The sequence below is a fragment of the Corythoichthys intestinalis genome, chromosome 8, assembly GCF_030265065.1.
Source record: "Corythoichthys intestinalis isolate RoL2023-P3 chromosome 8, ASM3026506v1, whole genome shotgun sequence".
NCBI lineage: Eukaryota > Metazoa > Chordata > Actinopteri > Syngnathiformes > Syngnathidae > Corythoichthys > Corythoichthys intestinalis.
Window position 1 is genome coordinate 42430709 of NC_080402.1, and position 21387 is coordinate 42452095.

General features: G+C 38.6%; 2 protein-coding genes across 11 annotated transcripts in view; one reads left to right on the forward strand and one right to left on the reverse strand.

Moving 5' to 3' along the window:
• Positions 1 to 21387, reverse strand: part of c8h22orf23 (chromosome 8 C22orf23 homolog) — a 28420-nt gene that overhangs the window by 4044 nt on the left and 2989 nt on the right. For 3 of the 8 annotated variants that reach the window (XR_009064225.1, XM_057844385.1, XM_057844384.1), the window contains exons 1-3: positions 3171 to 3229; positions 2959 to 3052; positions 2330 to 2392 (exon numbers count right to left, since the gene is read on the reverse strand). Coding sequence is in view for 7 of the 8 variants with exons in the window: in XM_057844385.1 (XP_057700368.1) it covers positions 2330 to 2392; positions 2959 to 3052; positions 3171 to 3227 (214 nt within the window). In the remaining variant the exon portion in view is untranslated. Of the gene's footprint in view, positions 1 to 2329; positions 2393 to 2958; positions 3053 to 3170; positions 3230 to 3271; positions 3313 to 15787; positions 16475 to 16629; positions 16699 to 21387 lie in introns of those variants that run through there. The other 5 variants (XM_057844387.1, XM_057844386.1, XM_057844388.1 and 2 more) reach the window with 5 other exon arrangements.
• klf1 (Kruppel like factor 1 (erythroid)) lies at positions 8609 to 21149 on the forward strand. 3 transcript variants are annotated; one of them, XM_057844381.1, is made up of 5 exons: positions 8609 to 8885; positions 15258 to 15381; positions 15461 to 15624; positions 15763 to 16552; positions 16616 to 21149. In XM_057844381.1, exons 4-5 carry the CDS (start codon positions 15763 to 15765, stop codon positions 16789 to 16791), a joined length of 966 nt encoding a protein of 321 aa, XP_057700364.1. In that variant the 5' UTR covers positions 8609 to 8885; positions 15258 to 15381; positions 15461 to 15624; the 3' UTR covers positions 16792 to 21149. The 3 variants fall into 3 exon arrangements, with proteins under 3 accessions (XP_057700364.1, XP_057700362.1, XP_057700363.1); XM_057844380.1 differs by lacking the exon at positions 8609 to 8885 and having other exon boundaries at positions 14389 to 15381; XM_057844379.1 differs by lacking the exons at positions 15258 to 15381; positions 15461 to 15624.

Sequence of the window (21387 nt, forward strand, 5' to 3'; positions counted from 1 at the left end):
AGAAAATTGGTCAGGAGGGTGAAGATTCAACCGAGAATCACCAAAAAGCAGATCTGCCAAGAATTAGAAGCTGCTGGAACACAGGTGTCAGTGTCCACAGTCAAGCGTGTTTTGCATCTCCATGGACTGAGAGGCTGCCGTGCAAGAAGGAAGCCCTTGCTCCAAAAGCGGCACCTTAAGGCTCGACTGAAGTTTGCTGCTGATCACATGGACAAAGATAATACCTTCTGGAGGAAAGTTCTGTGGTCAGACGAAACAAAAATCGAGCTGTTTGGCCACAATGCCCAGCAATATGTTTGGATGAGAAAAGATGAGGCCTTTAACCCCAAGTACACTATGCCTACTTTCAAGCACGGTGGTGGTAGTATTATGCTGTGGGGCTGTTTTGCTTCCAATGGAACTGGTGCTTTACAGAGAGTAAATGGTATAATGAAGAAGGAGGATTACCTTCAAATTCTTCAAGATAACCTAACGTCATCAGCCCGAAGACTGGGTCTTGGGCGCAGTTGGGTGTTCCAACAGGACAAGGACCCCAAACACACATCAAAAGTGGTAATGGAATGGCTAAATCAGGCTAGAATTAAGGTTTTCGAATGGCCTTCCCAAAGTCCTGACTTAAACCCCATTGAGAACTTGTGGACAATGCTGAAGAAACAAGTCCATGTCAGAAAGCCATCAAATGTAACTGAACTGCACCAATTCTGTCAAGAGGAGTGGTCAAAGATTCAACCAGAAGCTTACCAGAAGCTTGTGGATGGCAACCAAAAGCGCCTAATTGAAGTGAAAATGGCCAAGGGACATGTTACCAAATATTAGCGCTGCTGTATGTATATTTTTGGCCAGGCAGATTTGATCACTTTTTTCTGTTCACCCAAAATAAAATCATAAAAGAACCAAACTTCATGAATGTTTTTGTGACGAAGTATCTGTTCCAATCACTCTATCAGAGAAAAATCAGAGTTGTAGAAATAACTGGAAACTCAAGAGAGCCATGACATTATGTTCTTCACAAGTGTATGTAAACTTTTGACCACAACTGTATATGTATTAACCTCTATTAACCTCAAACCTTTGTTCACACTCAGTTCTTATTGAAGCTTTTAAAAGCTTAGGTTTAAATAATTTCCGAATATCCATCTTGCCTCCTCAGGTGTAGTTTTGGCTAAGCAAAGCAAAGGAACGTCTCTAAGGTGCTAGTCATATGATCTGTTCGAAAAATAATGTTGATCCATTATTTAAATACTTTGCAGCATAAGTGGAGTTTGACTTTTGTGGCGGGAGGGGCAAAAATGTTGATGACCCCGAAACGCAGTGTCAGCATTAAAATCAATATACAAGATCTAAACTCGGATAGTAGCTTAGCCCATGCTCGTAGATACAGGCATCCCCGCTGTGTATGCGCGCATTTTTCCGTCTTACCTAGTGGGGAAGTAGACGCCGCATCCGTTTTGACTGAACATTCCAGCCAGGAACGCATGTAATAATACCTTGAAAATGAGCTTTTTTTGTTTGTTTGTTTGTTTCCCATCATTTTTATGGTTAACGTCTTTAATGGAGCAAACTGAAACTCCGCTCACCATTTTGGCGGTGCTCTCTGGCATTTCATGGTCCATATATTTATTCAATGGTTGGTTCTCGCTCAGTAGTTGTTGCTTTTGAAAGCTTAGGTTTGGAAAAAAATACGCATATTCATCTTGCCTCTTCTGTACTCGGGTGTTTTTTGGGGCTAATCAAAGCAAATGACCGTGTCTCTAAGGTGCTAGTCACATGATCTGTTTGAAAAATAATTTTAACCAATCATAAAAAATATTTTTTTTGTTAATTTCATTAATTTTTTTGTTGTTTTATTGCTTTACAACTGTGATACACAAAATTTCACCGGCAAAGTCTTAACCCATTATAAAAATATTTTTTTTGTTCATTTCATTCATTTTCTGTTGTTGTTGTTTTATTGCTTTACAACTTTTATACACAAAATTTCACCAGGAAAGTCTTAATTTTAAATTCATATATTGGAAAGTCAATTATATGCAATGACATTTTAGGCCACCGGGGGGGTATGCTCCCCCTCTTAATCTCTGTGTATGGTTAGTAGGATTGTTCATTTTATTCATTTTTATTGTTTTATTGCTGTACAACTTTTATTGCCAACTGTTTTTTCACTGGCTAGGTTTTTGTTTTAAATTCATATATAGGGAAACCAATTACATGCAATGACATTTTTCGGCCATTATGGGGGCCACTGCCCTCCTGCCTCCCCTCAATCTCCGCGTATGGCCATGTTGACAGCAAATATACTAATAACTTCTCCGAAGCCCTCGAAACTTACTTTTCAGACAGTCATCGACCTGTTTTCGTTGGAGGTTGCTGAGAGTCATCTGCTGCATCATTGCTGTGCACAGACAGGTTTACATACATGTAGTCAATGACATGATAATGGCATTGTCATTCACTGCCAGCCTAAATACTGGACTGTCTCAGAAAATTAGAATACACAATATTCTAATTTTCTGAGACAGTCCTGTATATTGTTCTATGTAAAGGACGTCAGCCAAGGTCGGCCCCCCACATTTTTACCACGCCAAATCTGGTCCCCTTTGCAAAAAGTTTGGACACCCCTGCTTTAAATGGTGGATTAATGTACAGGACTGTCTCAGAAAATTAGAATATTGTGTATTCTAATTTTCTGAGACAGTCCAGTACATATTGACTTACTGTAGTAAACACAGTGTATGTGTTGTGGGAATGGTCAATTATATACTATATAATTATTATTATTATGTTTAAGGACCATATAAAGTTTTCAAAATTTAAAAAAAAAAATTCTGTTCATTATTTCTGAGGTCAGGCATTATAGGGTTAACGGCGGTAGGTCCTCAGTCAAAATGGATTAGACGTCTAGCGCTGTCTGTAGCAGCCAAAGGGTCAGTATGCAGGTATGGCTTTTGCGAATATTACCTGTCAGCAGGTCTCGGGTCTCCTTGCTGTACTGATGGACTCCTCGGACTCGTTTCTGTGATGAAGCGTCCATTTGTGCATTCCCTTGTTTACACTGTGTATTTATTTTGAAACGCACAAAAACACAGTTACAAAACAAGTATAAGCTACAAATATTCAAAACAGTAACCGCAATCCATGCAGTAGCAAAGCTATGAAAATTGTTTTGATACCATTGACCGAATGATCGCTGACAGACCTCCCAGCCATATTGATTGGACATCTAGCATAGTCAATGGTAGCCAAAGAGTTAAAAAGCTACGTTTTCAAGTACCTAGTTCAGCCGTCCGGTGAGTGGTGACATGTGTGTTGGCGTTTGGTATCCATAGCAACCAACAAACAACACAAGCATTTAAGGGAGATTTAAATGTTTAAAAATGATCGCTACAGATAGTTTTAAAGTGCTATTCCATGCATTTAAATTTAAGGAACTGTGGACCATAGCACGCACTATGAATGCTGTATTAAAAAGAAAAATCCTCCTTACAGTATAACCAGAACTGCCACTAGGAGGCCAATACAAGGTTGTGAACAACTTTCATAGACACACATAAATCATCATCAAATACAGTACTGTATTTGATAAACAGTTAGTTGTAAATATTTATATACTGTAGTACATCTACAGTGGGGAGAACAAGTATTTGATACACTCACAATGGGAAAACCCATTGGCAGTGTGTCAAATACTTGTTCTCCCCACTGTATAAGCACACACACGTACACATACAGTCCCTGACAAATCTTGTCACTTATCCATTTTGTCGAAACAATTGCTAATAACCTGACTATTAATAATTCAACTGGTTTCAGAAATGGCTCATATGAAAGCTAAGACCCTCCCAAATGACGTTGAATGTACAAAAACATACTAGTATTTGTTTCACTGAAAAAAGGTTTGTCATTTAATGAAGACATAAAGGTCAAATTTTGGCAAGACAAAAGTTTTGTCGCCTACAGAAAGTAGTGTGAATATTCAACAAAAAATGTACTTCAAATGCAAAAATATGTTACATAACATAAGCGAATTAAGTAGTGGTGCTGTGAGATCCAAATGTAATATTTTGTATGACTTCCATGGGCTTCGGCAAGGATTCATACAATTTATTGATGAAGTCATCAGGAACATCAAAGAAAGCAGTCTTGCACGCCTCCCAGAGTTCATCAACATTCTTGGTTTTTGTCTTCCATGCTTCTTCTTTCATCCTACCCCAGACATGCTCAATGATATTAATGTCTGGTGACTGGGCTGGCAAGTCCTGGAGGATCTTGATCTTCTTTTTCATGAGGAACTTTGAGGTAGAGATTGAAGTATGCGATGGAGCACCATCCTGCTACAAAATTTGTCGTCTTTTTATGGTTAGGAATGTAAGAAGCAGCTAAGATTTGTTGATATTTCAGACTATTAATGTTGCCTTCCATCCTGCGGATCTCTTGCACACCCCATACTGGATGTAACCCCAGACCATGATTTTGCCACCACCAAACTTCACTGTTTTCTGAGTGAATCTCGGATCAGTGGGGGTTCCTGTAGGTCTCCTGCAATATTTGTGGCGACTGTGGCGTAATTAAATGGAAGATTCATCTAAAAAATCCACCTTTAGCCACTTTTCCAGCGTCCACCCTTTTGACAGGCTGTGGGCCTTGGCAAATGCCACACTGTTTTTTTTAATTGTCTTTTGTTTAATGCTGGTTTCTGGGCACTGATTCGACCATGGAGGCCATTTCTAGACAGAATTCGACAGACTGTTCTGGTTGACACAGGGACTTGAGGTGACCAGGTCTCGTGGAGCTAGGCTGCAGTGGAAAAAGATCAAGATCCTCCAGGACTGGCCAGCCCAGTCACCAGACATGAACATCATTGAGCATGTCTGGGGTAGGATGAAAGAGGAAGCATGGAAGACGAAACCCAAGAATGTTGGTGAACTCTGGGAGGCATGCAAGACTGCTTTCTTTAATGTTCCTGATGACTTCATCAATAAATTGTATGAATCCTTGCCGAACCGCATGGATTCAGTCCTTCAAGCCAATGGAAGTCATACAAAATATTAAATTTGGATGTCACAGCACCACTACTTCATTCTCTTATGTTATGTAACATATTTTGTATTTGAAGTACATTTTTTGTTCAATTTTTACACTACTTTCTGTAGGCGACCAAACTTTTGTCTTGCCAAAATTTGACCTTTATGTCTTCATTAAATGATAAATCTTTTTTTCGGTGAAACAAATATATTTTTGTACATTCAACATCATTTGGGAGGGTCTTAGCTTTCATATGAGCCATTTCTGAAACCAATTGAATCATTAAAAGTAAGGTTATTAGCAATTATTTCTACAAAATGGATAAGCGACAAGACTTTTGTCTGGGACTGTAGAGCAGCAGAAAAGAAAAAAAAAAAACATCAGGTCCTCAGGAGATATTTTGCAGCAGGGACCCTGTCAAGAAAAAATGTTCCCCACCATGCGCTTTCTGAATTCATGAGGGTCAGCACATTTCTCTGTTTCACCCCAGGCTTTGTGGGTATTTTATGAGTCAAAATGACATCTTTTATCCTTCTCTCGAAAATGTCGTTTGTGCAAAATGAGAAAAAGAGGCAATAATGATCTAAGATTTATGTTACAGAGTTATTATTTTTATTTTAAGGACTTGAGGAATGCTTTCCTTCCATGAAGATGTTAAGTGAGCATGACATTTATGCATATTGGAGATATCTGTGTAGTCGTCAGTGTGTGTGTGTGTGTGTGTGTGTGTGGGGTCTTTATCAGTGATGGGCTGGACATGCATTATCTATGCAGAGGCAACTGCCTGTCTGCAGATAAATACTAGTTAGAATATAATCACCTTTCGTACACACGTCTTCTCAGAAGTCACTGTATTAACTCTGTATGTGTGTGCGTGACTGCATATGTGTGTAAAGTTACTAATATTGTTTGATAGTATGATTTTCCCATGTGCCTGTTACATATTGGACGGGAGTATGCATGTATTGGAATTCAAAATGATTAACCTATATATTTGTAAATATTTGTGTGCGACATGCATATGCATAAGCATAAGCTTGACAGTACACTACTGTTTGAAAAATAATGCATATCCATCTATCAGAATTACTACTGTTTGGATTTAAGAAAAATTAAGGTTAATTAAGGTTCATTGTCCATATAGAGTCATAATTTTTGGGGTTACTTTTACATGACACCAGTATTGTGATGCCAGTACCACTGCAAGTGAAATATACATACACATACCTGTATATATGGAGTTGTTCTGACATACTTGATGTGTTGGGGAAAGTTAGCCTTTGGCTTTCTTTTCAGCTTGAAGTAAGAAGTAGGTTACTCTTTTGGCATTACCAATACAGTGTTCACAATGAAACCTAGTTATAAATACATTGTGAAATATAAGTTGACGTTACTTAAAAAAATGCAAACTTGCTGCCTTAAAAAATGTAATTAAAGTCACTTATATTAATTAGATGCAATTTATTAAATTATTTTAAGTTTGAAGGACTCAAATTAGCTTTAATAATTGGATTATAGTAAATTGTTTATTTTGAGTTTGCAGTACTCAAATTACCGTAATTTTTGGACTATAAGGTGCACCTAACTATAAGCCGCACTCACTAAATTTGACACAAAAACGGCATTTGTCCATAGATATGCCGCACTGGACTAAAAGCCGCAGCTGCTCTAACTGTATTATGGGATATTTACACCAAAAGATATTAACCAGTAACAATTTATTTGACAGCACCACCATAAGACTGTCATAAGACCAAATGAACCACCATGAAGCTTTGAACCAATTGGCTGCAAAGCTTCATTGCTTCAAGAAGCTTCATTTGGCCATCACTGCTCCACCTGCTGCCAACACTCTTGTCGTCCAACATGCCTCATGGCATGCATTGCAGCACTGCAGATGTAACTAACAATCCAAATTCATGTTCTGTGATAATTATTTCTTCAGTTACTGTTCCAGTTGTTTCATTAATTGTTGGTTATGGTATTTGGCAACACTTTATTTGACAATTATTATGTCATGACACTGCCATGAGCATTAATGAATACTAATGACGGATGTTATTTTGCATCATCCGGCAAATTATCTCACTTTTGAATAGATGTAAAAGAGCTGAGCTGGACATAAATGGAGTTTGTGATATAATTTTCCAGGTGACACTTAATGACATCTCTCATGAATATTCATTAACGCCCATGATAGTGTCATGTTATGGCAATTTTATGACGCTGCTGTCAAATAAAGTGTTACATACTAACCCGAATAAATCAACAAATAAGCCGCTCTGGACTATAAGCTGCAGGATTCAAAATGAGGGAAAAAAGTATTGGCTTACAGTCCAAAAATGACAGTGATTTGAATTAGTTAGATTCCAATAATTTATTTATATTGCGTTTGCAGTCCTTAAAATAACAACTTATTATTGTGAGCTTCCAGTACTGAAGTGATACCTTAGTGCTTAATTTAGTGCTGCTCATGTGAACTTTTTTTTTTTACCTGAAATAATTCTACATTATAAACTGCACATCTAATTAAATTAATTACCGAACATTAATGACCCTACCCCCAAATAAATGAAGGTAGAACACTCAATGGATTAACTCAGGGAAAGTAAACTATTTTAAAATGCTCAACAATGCATTTAAGACACAAGAGACATTGGCTTTTGACACGCTGCTCAATGTTTTGTTAATGCTTGGTGTGAAATGAACAATCAGTAATATAAGCAGATATCTCTTAAACACCTTCACATCGATTTGGTAAGTAAATATTGTGGCGCGCGACATCAAGAATAATGACAGAGACTGGCTTTTTTTTTTTTTTTTTTTACGCACGCACGACTCCAAGAAACAACACACTTTATTAAACAGAACACACGATCTAATAACAGCAATCACTACTCCCAGTCATGGTTGCCACAACTACCCATCATCCATTGCGGTGGAACAGTTAAATAACAGTCACTACAATATTTTACTCTTGTATAAACTGTCGCGTTGCCTTAGACAGTTTATTATAAGAATAAAATATTTTAATTACCAAATCGATGTGAAGTACGTAAAGTAAGTGAAGGTGCTGAAGAGTTCTAGTTGACGGTGTGGTTCACCTTGGACGTGTGCCTGAATATTTTGGTGTCAGTACAGCGCGAAATAGACGAAGCAGATCTGTGCATGTCTGAAAGCACGCCCAAAAACACTGGGTACAATTTTTTTTTTTCTAAACTGACTTAACGGAGATACATAAAGTTAGGCATGTTTTCCAACCCCAAATTACTACTTAGTCATTAAAAATTAGTGTTCACAACAGGTTGATTAAAATTGAGTTAACATATTTCATTAAGTTGTTTATTAGCATTCACACTCTACCCTGCTTTAGTAAATTAACTTTGTTCAGTGGATTTCGTTAGGTTGGGTAAAAATCAGGCAGCACAGCGTCTTGATTGTACTGAACAGGTAAATGCGAAATTATTAATGAATTTTGGGGATGCCCATGCAAATCTTGAGGCAGCGCTCCACCTCTTAACGGTCCAAAGCGACATGAAAAAGAGAGATTTGAACTGTGAGACCCAGCTGACAGAGATAGACAAGCGCGAGGAAAGAGAGATAGCACAGAGGAATGGTGCAAAAGAGGCATCTTTAACAAACTGTTTCTCAAGTCCTGCGTGAACTGTAACTGCCATGAGTAACTTGGTAGGCTTGTGAGAGACTGTCTTTTAGTTGAAGGCCAAGAGGATAGTAGACAAAGAAATTAAGAAAAAAAATCCTATTGCTGACTACTGTTTGGATTTATATTCAAGTACTTCATGGCTGCCACCCAAGCTGTGCTCCCGTCTTTTAGCTCCTTCTCAAACATCTCAGACATGAATGTAAGTATTGATTGTACATCACCTGTTATACTTTAGTATAATGCCAGGAGAAAATCTTGGGACTTCTGGGTGTAAACAACAATATCTAGTTTAGTTGAGAGACAGTACAGAAACATGTCTAAAGTGTAACTGTTCTAGAATTATTAGTGGGGTTTGAGTCTCATCATGTTAAATTCTAGTTTAGCTAACTATTGTAGAAATTGTATCAAATTCACAAGAGATCACATCTGAACTTGCCATCTTTCATAATTTAAAATACACAGTAGTGTGCAACTTTCCTTTCTATTTTGCTCTGGTGATCTTTTCACAGTGTTTTTTTTTTTGGGGGGGGGGGGGGGGCAGAACAGTACAATCATAGTACGGTAGCAACAGTAAGTAGGATTGTGTAAAAAAAATAAAATAAATAATAATAATGATAAAGTGCTGAATTGGGGGAACCTTCACAAATGTCACAAATAGGCATGTGCCGGTCTGATGGTATGATAACCTTAAGCCAAAATATCACGGTTTCACGGTATCACGGTATTGCAGTTACAGCTCTAAAATGTGTTACGTTAAGATATCTGGGTTAAAAAAACAAAAAACTTTTTCCCAATGAACGGCCTTTTTATTTTTCAAAACATATTAGCAAATTGAATCAAAAGTATAATGTTAAGTTAAAATAAAATAAAATTTAATTTTTTTTTTTTTTAAATCCTAAATAAAATTAAAATTATTGCAGTTCTTTAGGTGAGCCTAAACCCACAGCCACAGCTAAACATTATTACCATGAGAACAAAAATAATTGAATTATTTTTCATAAAAAGCACGTGTGTATGACTCGTATTATGTTTACATAATACACAAATTGTTGTTTGTGTATACACTGTCACTGTTCATGAAAGTCACACTGTCACTGTTCATGACAGTGTTTACTAACCTTTAATTTTGTATAAATGAGAAGTCATACTGGAGTCGTATCATGTTTACATTATACACAAACTCCTCCCTAACACTTACAGTTGCCAGAGAGAAAAAAAACCACCACGTTTTACCACTGCTAGACATACTGAACACTCCGGAGTAAACTCTCGTAGCTGGTTGGAAACGTTCATGACAGTGTTTACTAAACTTTAATTTTGTATAAATGCGAAGTCATATTGGAGGTATTGCCTCTTCCGCAGAAACCATCTGCAAACATGTTTTGCAGGTTGGTTGGCCCTCCTCCTCTAAGCTGCGTCCGTCTGTCACCTTTCTGTAGCATAAGTATTCCCATACCAGCAATTTCGTTTTCATTGATGGGGGAAAAAGTTCAGGAGTTTCACCTCCTCCAGCCATAATGTAGCACAGCTGAATCAATGACACTGAGCAACAACCTGTGGGGGAGGGTTTGAGCCTTGCAGCTGCAAGCGAAGGATTTCTCCCTGCATTTTTGGGACTTAATAAAATAGCTAATACCGTAGAGAAGGCATGACGGAAATTTTTTGCGGTTTTGAAACCGTGATGTTTTAATACCATGGTATACCTGGAAACCGGTAATCGGCTCATGTCTAGTCAGAAAACATGTATTTAGTGAGTAATAAACACAAAAGTGACAAATGTTTTAGCTGTTTGGCATTGGCTAAACCAAAATGACACATCAAGTTGTACATTTGCAATGGAGGCTGCTTTAGTTAAACTATGTGCAGCATTGATATGATTTCTTCTAATTTGGTAAGTTTAGTTTTTATAATGGATAAATACTTATTCTAACTCAAGTTTTTTACACTGTAATCTACTTTGATGCATGCTGCATCACGCTATACACTAAGAGTGTCAACAATAATCGATGCGGCGATGCATCCCGATGCGGGGCATGGACGATTCGATTCGATGCGGGCAACAAGCCGAATCGATTCAGCGCATTTTAAAATATATAAGTACGTTAAAAAATCTTCTCTGCGCAATTCTGGTGATGCAATGGATTTGGTTTCCCCATTTGTATTATTATTCTCATGTTTAATTTTTTACACACCGCATAACTCTGGTCAAGTTTCCCACCAACTTCGTAGATGCCAAAATGTCTCCAGATGTCTGCTTTTAATGTGTTAGGTGCATCAATAATCTTTCTCACTCCCACTTTCTCCGTTTCAGCCATTGTTATGTTATGTCCTATCTCTCTGCTCTCTCGATTAGAGCTTAGTTCGGGCCTAAAAAATCCAGCCCGACCCGACCCGGCCCCGTGTATTAAAGGCCGAGAGTCCAAAATTTTACGTTTTATTTGTAGGCTCGAGGAGAGGAACAGCAGCATATTCAAAAATAAACTAAAATACTTTTAAATAGCATTCTTTATTTTAATGACTCGCATCAGAACACACAAAAGAACAACCTGCCTTAAGGAGCACTGAAACAAAATAATGACGTTTTAAGGAACACCACGAACTCCACGATGTCCTGCTTAGCATGAAGAGGTGCAGCCCTTGAAATAAATGATAATAACGATGTTTGACTAATATCTTTTAGGCCAGTACAGTTTTTAAAATGCCTGCTCAGCGTCAGTGTGCCAGTCTTTCTGCTCTCGTACGAGAGCAAAGCGCCACATTTGTTGCATTCGGCAAGGCCGACAGTTTTCTGTAACATCTTCCACTATCAATTTAAATCCTTTCCACACAACACTCGTGGATTCTTGCCTTTTCAATCCCACCGTCTTTTGTTTGCTTTTCACCTCTTGCGGCTCTATATCGAAATTCAAAAAGGAAATACCAGGATGCAGCGTTGCAGACTCGCGGAGAGCGTCAAGAGCGGGGGGGTGGGGAGATTAAAAGGAGGGCGGGGCCACGGCGTTCATGTGCGCAAACAACGCACTGGCTCATGTTTGTGATTACAAAAGCGCCTTCTCTCTGTTTCATCCAATTTATTTATTTTATAACAAGTATTCCTTAGTTTAACATCCATACATTCTTTTAGTATAGCCTACAAATATATATTTATTTAAAAAAACGTTAGCGAGAGTGAAGTCCGGCCCGATCCGACCCGAACGTAAATTGATTTTGGGCCCGACCCGGCCCGAAATTCGGTCGGGTTGGGTTCAGGTTCGGGCTCAAGATCTAGGCTCAACTGTAGGGGGAGCTACCTTACATTCAAATATCAATCAATTCCCTGGATTGTTATTGCGACAAAGATGCTGCTGCACTACAATATTTTCTTTGTCGTTTTCTTTAATATATACTTGAATATTTCTATTGATGGGTCGTTGTGACTAAAATACAGTGACTGTTATTACTGATTTTGCACAGGAGTTCAGATGTTGCACTGTGTGAAAGGCTGCTACTGTGTGTAAAAAAAAGAGAAAGCACTAATTAAATGCTGTGATCTGTTTTTATATATATATATATATATACATATATACATATATACATATATACATATATACATACATACATCTTAAAGTATACTATTTTCATTTGACTTCAACCAGGAGTGACACAAGAGCCAATGGAAATTTGTTTAATGTCTGATCGCTTGTGTTGCCTCATGATTCACGAAAAATATGCTTTGCTTTAGAATTTTAATGCATCCCAGGCTTTAATGCATCGCGATGCATTGCCGAATCGAACCGAATCGAATCGTGACCCTCTGAATCGAATCGAATCGGATCGAATCGAATCGTGGCCCTCTGAATTGTAATCGAATCGAATCGTGAGGGCAGTGCCGATGCACACCTCTACTATACACGCTGTAAATATTTTAATTTTTGTTTTTTTTGTTTTTTTTTGTTAGAGCTACGTTGGCAGCACACCCATAAACAAGTACTGTGTTTTGTTTACATTTATGAGCAGATCATCTGCCTATCCACATGTCTGGTGAGCTTCTGTCTTCCATCTTTTATCAATTTTGGGCAGAAGAAGTGTATATATGGCCGAGGAGAGTGGTAGCATGGTGGGTATGACTAATAAAAAAGGGGAGGGTGCTTCCAAGCCTTGACTGACGTGCTGCCAACACTAGAAAAGCTTTCTATATGACTTATGATATTAGCGGGGCATAAACTACATAACGGTGGACCAGCATTTGATATTATCTTGCAGGCAAAACAGAATTACTCTGCAGGCCTTAGTTTGACATACATACAGTACTATATACAGTGAGCCAAATAAGTATTTAGTCAACCACGAATTGTGCAAGTTCTCCCACTTGAAAATATTAGAGAGGCCTGTAATTGTAAACATGGGTAAACCTCAACCATGAGAGACAGAATGTGGAGAAAAAAAACAGAAAATCACATTGTTTGATTTTTAAAGAATTTATTTGCAAATCATGGTGGAAAATAAGTATTTGATCAATACCAAAAGTTCATCTCAATACTTTGTTGTGTACCATTTGTTGGCAATAAAGGAGGCCAAACGTTTTCTGTAACTCTTCACAAGCTTTTCCCACACTGCTGCTGGTATTTTGACCAATTCCTCCATGCAGATCTCCTCTAGAGCAGTGATATTTTGGGGCTGTCGTTGGGCAACACGGTCTTTCAACTCCCTCCACAGATTTTCTATGGGGTTGAGATCTGGAGACTGGCTAGGCTACTCCAGCACCTTGACATGCTTCTTACTAAGCCACTCCTTTGTTGCCCTGGCTGTGTGTTTGGGATCATTGTCATGCTGAAAGACCCAGCCACGTCTCATCTTCAATGCCATTGCTGATGGAAGGAGATTTTCACTCAAAATCTCTCAATAAATGGCCCCATTCATTCTTTCCTTTACACAGATCAGTCGTCCTGGTCCCTTTGCAGAAAAACAGCCCCAAAGCATGATGTTTCCACCCCCATGCTTCACAGTGGGTATGGTGCAATTGAGTATTCTTTCTCCTCCAAACACAAGAACCTTTGTTTCTACCAAAAAGTTCTATTTTGTTTTCATTTGACCATAACACATTCTCCCTGTCCTCTTCTGGATCATCCAAATGCTCTCTAGCGAACCGCAGACGGGCCAATATGTCTACTGGCTTCAGCAGGGGGACACGTCTGGCCGTGCAGGATTTGAGTTCCTTGCGGCGCATTGTGTTATTGATAGTAGCCTTTGTTACTGTGGTCCCAGCTCTCTGTAGGTCATTCACTTGGTCCCCCTGTGTGGTTCTGGGATTTTTGCTCACCGTTCTTGTTATCATTTTGATGCCATGGGGTGAGATCTTGCATGGAGCCCCAGATCGAGGGAGATTATCAGTGGTCTTGTATGTCTTCCATTTTCTAATAATTGCTCCCACAGTTGATTTCTTTACACCAAGCGAAGAGTGAAGAGTTACAGAAAATGTTTGGCCTCTGTTATTGCCAACAAAGGGTACATAACAAAGTATTGAGTGAACTTTTGGTATGGACCAAATACTTATTTTCCACCATGCAAATAAATTCTTTAAAAATCAAACAATGCGATTTTCTGTTTTTTTCCCCCACATTCTGTCTCTAATGGTTGAGGTTTACCCATGTTGACAATTACAGGCCTCTCTAATCTTTTCAAGTAGGAGAACTTGCACAATTGGTGGTTGACTAAATACTTATTTGCCCCACTGTATGCTCTCTACAGCATTCACTTTTCTGTTTTCTACGCCAATTTACCTGTACAGTATTGGAGGGAGCTGAACTCCATACCATTTAACTTTAAACAAACGTCACACAACAACCTGACCTGATTGCTAAACAAGTATATAGACACAAAAAACATTTATCCCTTACTAAGTTGGATCCCTGTGTGACTAGAAGATGGGTTCGAATATTTTTAAATTAAGGAATTACCCCATAATATCAATTTTACCAGTAAATTTCTCTGTTTAAATATACATGTTGTAGAGAACAACAAAGGTTGACTGTTAATGCTGCATCCGGTGGGCCACTGCCATCACAGCCCTGAATGCAGTTTCCCCTAACTACAGAGACGCCGCAACAATGTAGAAGCCTTCTGCTATTAGCCCAGCTGAAGGCGCCCTGGAGTGATCTCTGTTGGTCAATATCTAAGATATTAATATCTAAGGGGAAATCCAGGCGTTTCAGCAGCACCAAACATCATAAAATCAACTATACAACATATAAACCAACTATAAAAAACTATGTAAACTAAGTACAAAAGTATAAGTACAAGTAGAATCTAAAATTACTGCAGATCGGCATTATATCAAAAACATACAAAAACCTGACATTGTCCTTATGTTTCATGTACACTTAATTGTGAGCACAACCTCTGCTGTTGTAAGTCTGATGGCAGTGGGCACAAAGGAGCGTCTATAGCGCTCAGTTCTTCATCTAGGTCAGGGGTCGGGAACCTTTTTGACCGAGAGAGCCAAAACACTCAACGTATTTTGAAATATGATTCCACGAGAGCCAGTGTGTGTGTGTGTCTATATGCTGTGTATCACATTTTTTTTTTTTTCGAGAGCGCATATGAACGCATCATTCAGGAGCAAGAGTGAGGCACGCTCGGCTTTTACGAGCAATTGCCGAGTTGTGATTGAAATAAATCTTTAGAAAACAACAACAAAAGCCTGACATCGCAACTTGGTAAGTTACAATTGTTGCGCACTCACCACTTGGAAAATGACAAATAGAATCATGGTGTGGCACTGCATATATTTCCCAGAAGTTGAAACCGTAACCAGGGAACTTGTAAATAACAGTGGCCGAGACAGTTGGAGCTTCTCGGAGCAGCTGTTTCGTGAGTCTCGCTCACCTGGAAGTGGTGACAATTTTGACAGGCGAAAAAGTACTGAAAGTCAAACTGACTACACACCTCTATGACTTCAGGTATCACGAAATTCACTTTCATGGTTTAATTTTCCCTTACGCATTTTATATACTCCAGATCACCCAGCATTGAGTTAGTAAGTTTTATCATTCCAATCCTTTTTTAAACCAGTTTGTGCTAAATATTTTTTGTCATAGATGTGGAATTCAGAGGACGGCTCACCACCTCTGGGCTCTGAGCAGCTGCATCTTTCCCAACAAATGAGTGAAGAGCTTCTTGACGACGACAGCCAGGTTTCCTGGGACATCGAGCTACTGCTGTCTGAGTGGAGCAGCCCCTCGCCGGACCTGAGCCCTACTCTGGACCGTAGCGATGAGAGGAACCAACAACAGCCGAACCAAGACAGACTGTACCATGAGGCAGGCTTGATAAAGGACCAAATGGGTCAGGAGCAGATGGACAACATTATAATGGCAGAATATATGTTGCCGACTACGCCATTCCAGCCTCAGGTGTACCACCAAGGGTACAATACCAACACAGCAGGTCGAACGTTAGCTGCCAATCATGTCGAGCAATTTGGTTTGTCTCAGGAAAGACACAGCACAGGGAACCTCAATGAGGTCCCGTCTTGGGAATTTAGTCCATATTACCCCCCTCAGCATCCTTCTTTGGTGGCTTTCCCTGAAGGGAGGTTCATCCCACTCCAAGCTGCGACCGCTGACCCGCGACACTACAACTATCCCTCTCACTTTACTCACAGTGCGAGCCTTTTTTGTGACTACACTCACAGCCAAGCCACTGGTCGTTTAGCACTACAGCAACAGATGACCGGACCACATCTGCCCCCCGACGGGGCGGAGGGGAAGCGCGGGCGTAGGTCGACGGGGAAAAAGAAGCCTGCTACCCACAGCTGTGAATACCCGGGCTGCAGCAAGACCTATACAAAGAGCTCGCACCTCAAGGCTCACCTTCGCACACACACAGGTAAACCCATTAGCTCAATTACTTGACCATGACTTGACTCACAGAACATTTGTTATTTTCTAGGGGAAAAGCCTTACCAGTGTTCATGGGAAGGCTGCAACTGGAAGTTTGCCCGCTCAGATGAGCTAACGCGTCACTACCGCAAGCACACAGGCCAAAAACCATATGAATGTGTGCTCTGTAAGAGGGCCTTCTCCCGTTCTGACCACCTGGCTCTGCACATGAAGAGGCACACCTGATGCTCAGGATGATATCTTGATACATATTCAGTGACCACACTATTAGGTGCGCATTCAAATACAGTCCAGGAGCTTTAATGAGAATTATGGCTCAGCTGAAGAATTCTAATTAAGTAGGTCTGGAAGGTATTCAATAACAGTTTTGTACCGTTCCACCAAAACCAGACACTTCTCACACAATGTCAAACTGAAATATATCGTGATGCAGAAATTCCAGACATCAAGGAGTGGTCGGGATTTTTTTTTCATATATATACCCTTTTAAACTTTTTTTTTTTCACATTTTTTTTGTTTGTTTGTTTGGATCGATTATTTATCATCTAACGTGTCGGAGAAAATGCGACAGTAACAAAAAAAAAAAAAATACAATTAAGCGATAGTTATGAGGTAGATATCAGTGACTTTTTTACAGACACCATTTCTTTCATTGTGACGTCATTTGTTTAAAAGTTTAAAATATGCGAGTGAATCATTTTTTAAGTTGTTTTTTTTTAAACGAAATATTAGACATCAATTAATGATTCTAAGCTAAAAATGACAGACACTTTGAATAATAAAATATAATTAATTACCTTCGTTTTATGGCTGGTTTGAAACAAAAGTGGTTGCGCGATGTCTGTGAACGGGGTTTTCCAGGGTAAAATGGACAAATTAAAAATATTTCGGGGACTTAATACGCCATGAATCTGCTATGGCAGCATATAGACACATTGTTCTATCAAACACAACATTTGTTTTGTCTTAAAGTACAGCAGTTTATTTTAAAGAGGGGTGCAAGAGCAGAAACTGCTTTTTCAGCCTTGTCTGTGTTTTCCGCCATATACTAGTATATGTGGCGGAAAACACTCAGGTGACTTGAAGTTCCGCTCTGAGACCCCCAATTTGGCCAAATTCGAAAAACTGTCCTATATATGCATGAGTGATTTTCTGGGGGAAGAACATTTTTGAACAGGAGGGCATTTGAAACATTTTTTTTAACCCCTAAACCCTCACTCAAACTGAGAGCATGAGAGAGAAAATTAAAGACACCATGACTTTTAACGAGATATTATCGCGTACTTACCTTATTGTGATCCAAAAACTCCGTGTAGCATGTATCACAGTGTCAAGACACAGCTGTGAATGGCAACAGCCGGACTTTGGGGGGATTTTATGGGTGAAACATCGTAATATAACAAGGGGTGCGAAGCAAAAATCAGAGACATCAAGGAGTGGTCGAAAATTTCTTATTCATATATTTACCTTTTCAAACATTTTTTTTCATTTTTTCTGAGTTTGGATCGATTATTTATCATCAAAAATATCTGGGAAAATGCGACAGCAGCAAAACAAATACAATTAACCGATAGTTATGAGGTAGATATCCGTGACCTATTTTCAGACACAATTTTTTTCATTGTGACGTAATTTGTTTAAAAGTTTAAAATATGCGCGTGTATAATTATTTAAAGTCGTTTTTTTTCAAACTATATTTTTGCCATCAATTAAGGATTCTAAGCTAAAAATGATTTTGACATTTTCAATAAAATTATAATTACTTACTCTCTTTTTCTGGCTGGGTTGAAACAAAAGCGGTTGCACGGTGTCTGTAAACAGGGGTCTTCAGGGTAAAACGGACAATATAAAATAGTTTGGGTTCTTAATGTGCCATGAAACTGCTTTGGCAGCATAGAGACATATTGTTCACCCAAAGACAAGTTCTTTTGTCTTAGAATACAGCAGTTTATTTTAAAGAAGGGTGCAAGAGCAGCCATGTTTGTGTTTTCCGCCATATGCTGCATTTATTTATGTATTAGCTTGGTGGCACGGTGGAAGAGTGGTTTGTACATCCGTGTCACAGTTCTGAGATTGTTGGTTTAATCCCGGCTCTGGCCTCGCTCTGTGGAGTTTGCATGTTCTCACCGTGCCTGCGTGGGTTTTCTCCGAGTACTCTGGTTTCCTCTCACTTCCCCAAAATGTGCATGGCTGGCTGATTGAACGCTGTAAATTGTCTGTAGGTGTGAGTGTGTGCCTGAATGGTTTTGTCTATATGTGCCCTGTGACTGGCTGGCAACCAGTTCAGGGTGTACTCTGCCTCCTGCCAGTCGATGCCTAGGTAGGCTCAAGCACCCCCGCGACCATAGTGAGGATAAGCGGTTCAGAAAGAAGTGAATGTATTAGCTTTTAAATGCAGTACTCTGGACAGAGGGGTGGTTTGCCAATTTTCTATAAATGATCAAAATGATGATTGGAAATCGATTTGAGTATACAGTTGCATTATTGCTATTGGACAAAAGACCAGCATGCCTTGTGGCATCTTTGGCCATTTTCTCAAATTTTTTGAGTTTGAACGTCTTCATATTTGAAGGTAAAAACGTAAAAACATTTCATCATTTCTAATAGGATTTTAAATAGCTTTGCAATTCAGTAAATCGCATGACAATCACAATAAAGATAGCCAAAAATCTCCTTTATCAATGTTTGACCCAGGTGTCTGGTTTCGGGGAATGGCTAACAATTTGCATTCAGTAATCCCCCAAAGTTTTAACTATTTACAATTTTTTTTTATCTAGGATCAATTTAGCAGCCACATCACTTCAAGATAGCTCATTCCGTCACGATGTCACATGATAACGGCAAAAGACACACAACTTGGCTCCTGCATATCATAACACAATGAAATAGCACCAAAATAGACAATAGGATTTTTTCTTCCCTGGGAAAAACGAGGTTTTAAAAATCTGCAAATATGTGAAATCACAAGTAGCAAAACGTGCAAGGAATAGTTTGTTATTGTTTCTATGTAGTGTTTATCCTGAGAAATATTTATATTGGATTATTAGCATACATGATAGCAATGTACGATAATCACTACGTAGCCGTGCAGTTCAACACCACTTTAATTTAAAAGACAATTATTTTTTTTATACAGGTGAAGCTAGTGTGCTAGCCAGTAAATGTGTGTTGGTTATTTATTTAAATGTTATTTTGTCAATTTCATTGATTAAATTCCTGGTTAACAAGAGACACAGAAGACAATGGCTCTTGTAATGCAGTGTATTAAAAATTGCTTTAAGCTTTGTTGTATAGATAGAATAATATTCCGGATCTGGTATAGTTAGTTTTGGATTTATGTAGGCTTTACATTCCCTGTGATAATCAATAAAAAAAAAATGTGACATTATATATCAAGGGCGTAGGTTTGCATGGGGACGGTAGGGATATAACACTACCGACTTTTCAGGATGCTCAAATTGTCCCCACCAACTTTTAAGCAACCTTATTTGCATTACATAAAAGAGTTATATACAGTAGCTAATTTAGATTGTCTTCCCATATGTTGTAATGATTCAATAGAACATACAATTTTTAAGTTAATAAGTTATTTTCATTATATTCAGACTTACATTTATCCCCTTTCACTTGCAGAATGTGCCCCCCCCCCCCAAAACTAACGTTTGGTTGGCTGATGAGTTGAAGCCCCTGCTGCCTCGCCACAAAGACACACACACACATCTTCACACAGCCCCAACAGACGACAACATGCCGCCCCCTTCGGAGAGGAGGGATATTAGAAGTTTTTTTGGGGGGGTTAGCAGCAGCCACTGTAAGCCATGTAAAAAGACGTCAATGTTGTTGAAGTGAGGGAAACACCACTCATTTTGCAACTGAAAGTCAGACCTGCATCAGAGTTAGCATAACATTAAACTTGTCAACCTGCAAAACTATTACGATCAGGCCAGCCTCCACAAGGAACAAAAAAGTCAAGATAGCCGTCCCTTATTTGGACCATTGTTTGCATTATGTGCATTCCGATCATATCGTCCCTACCAATGTTGAGACCAAATCTACGCCCTAGCTATATATGTGAATTTCATCTATTAAATTCAAACAGTCCTTAAGTGAAGCTACAATCTGTTTAGGATTCCAAAACTACCCACGTTTGCAACCAACGTCAGAAAATAACCGATTCAGTGTCAGGTAAAAAATAAACTAAGCCCATAAACAATGGCCTTGGATATTAACATACAGGACCGAACACTGTACAAACATGGTGCATGTAGACAGGAAACTTAAACACTAACACAAAACCTATTTAGAGGTGATTAGGTTTTAAGATTTGGCGCTCACATAAAGTCTTGACGACAGTCAAGATGATATCCATGTTCTACTCTCATTTCCTTTCATTGCACTTGTTTGGATTTTTATTATTTCATAAACTATTTAACTCAGGGCTGTGTAACTTATCATTTTCTGGAAGGCGCTTGACTAAAGCAAAAGTAATAACAACAACAACGTTGTATGTGAACCTTTTATCAAGTGACCACCATATTTATTGACACTTCTTATAGTACATGCTAGACATTGTAATTTTTTTGTATTGCTTTTTTTTTTTTTTTTTTTTTTTTTTTACATTTGCATATGTTTTAAAGTAATGTTTGTCACTTTCATTGTCATATTTTAATAAAGATATGTATACTAATTTTGCCTGACATATTATTTATAGATAGATAGATAGATAGATAGATAGATAGATAGATAGATAGATAGATAGATAGATAGATAGATAGATAGATAGATAGATAGATAGATAGATAGATAGATAGATAGATAGAT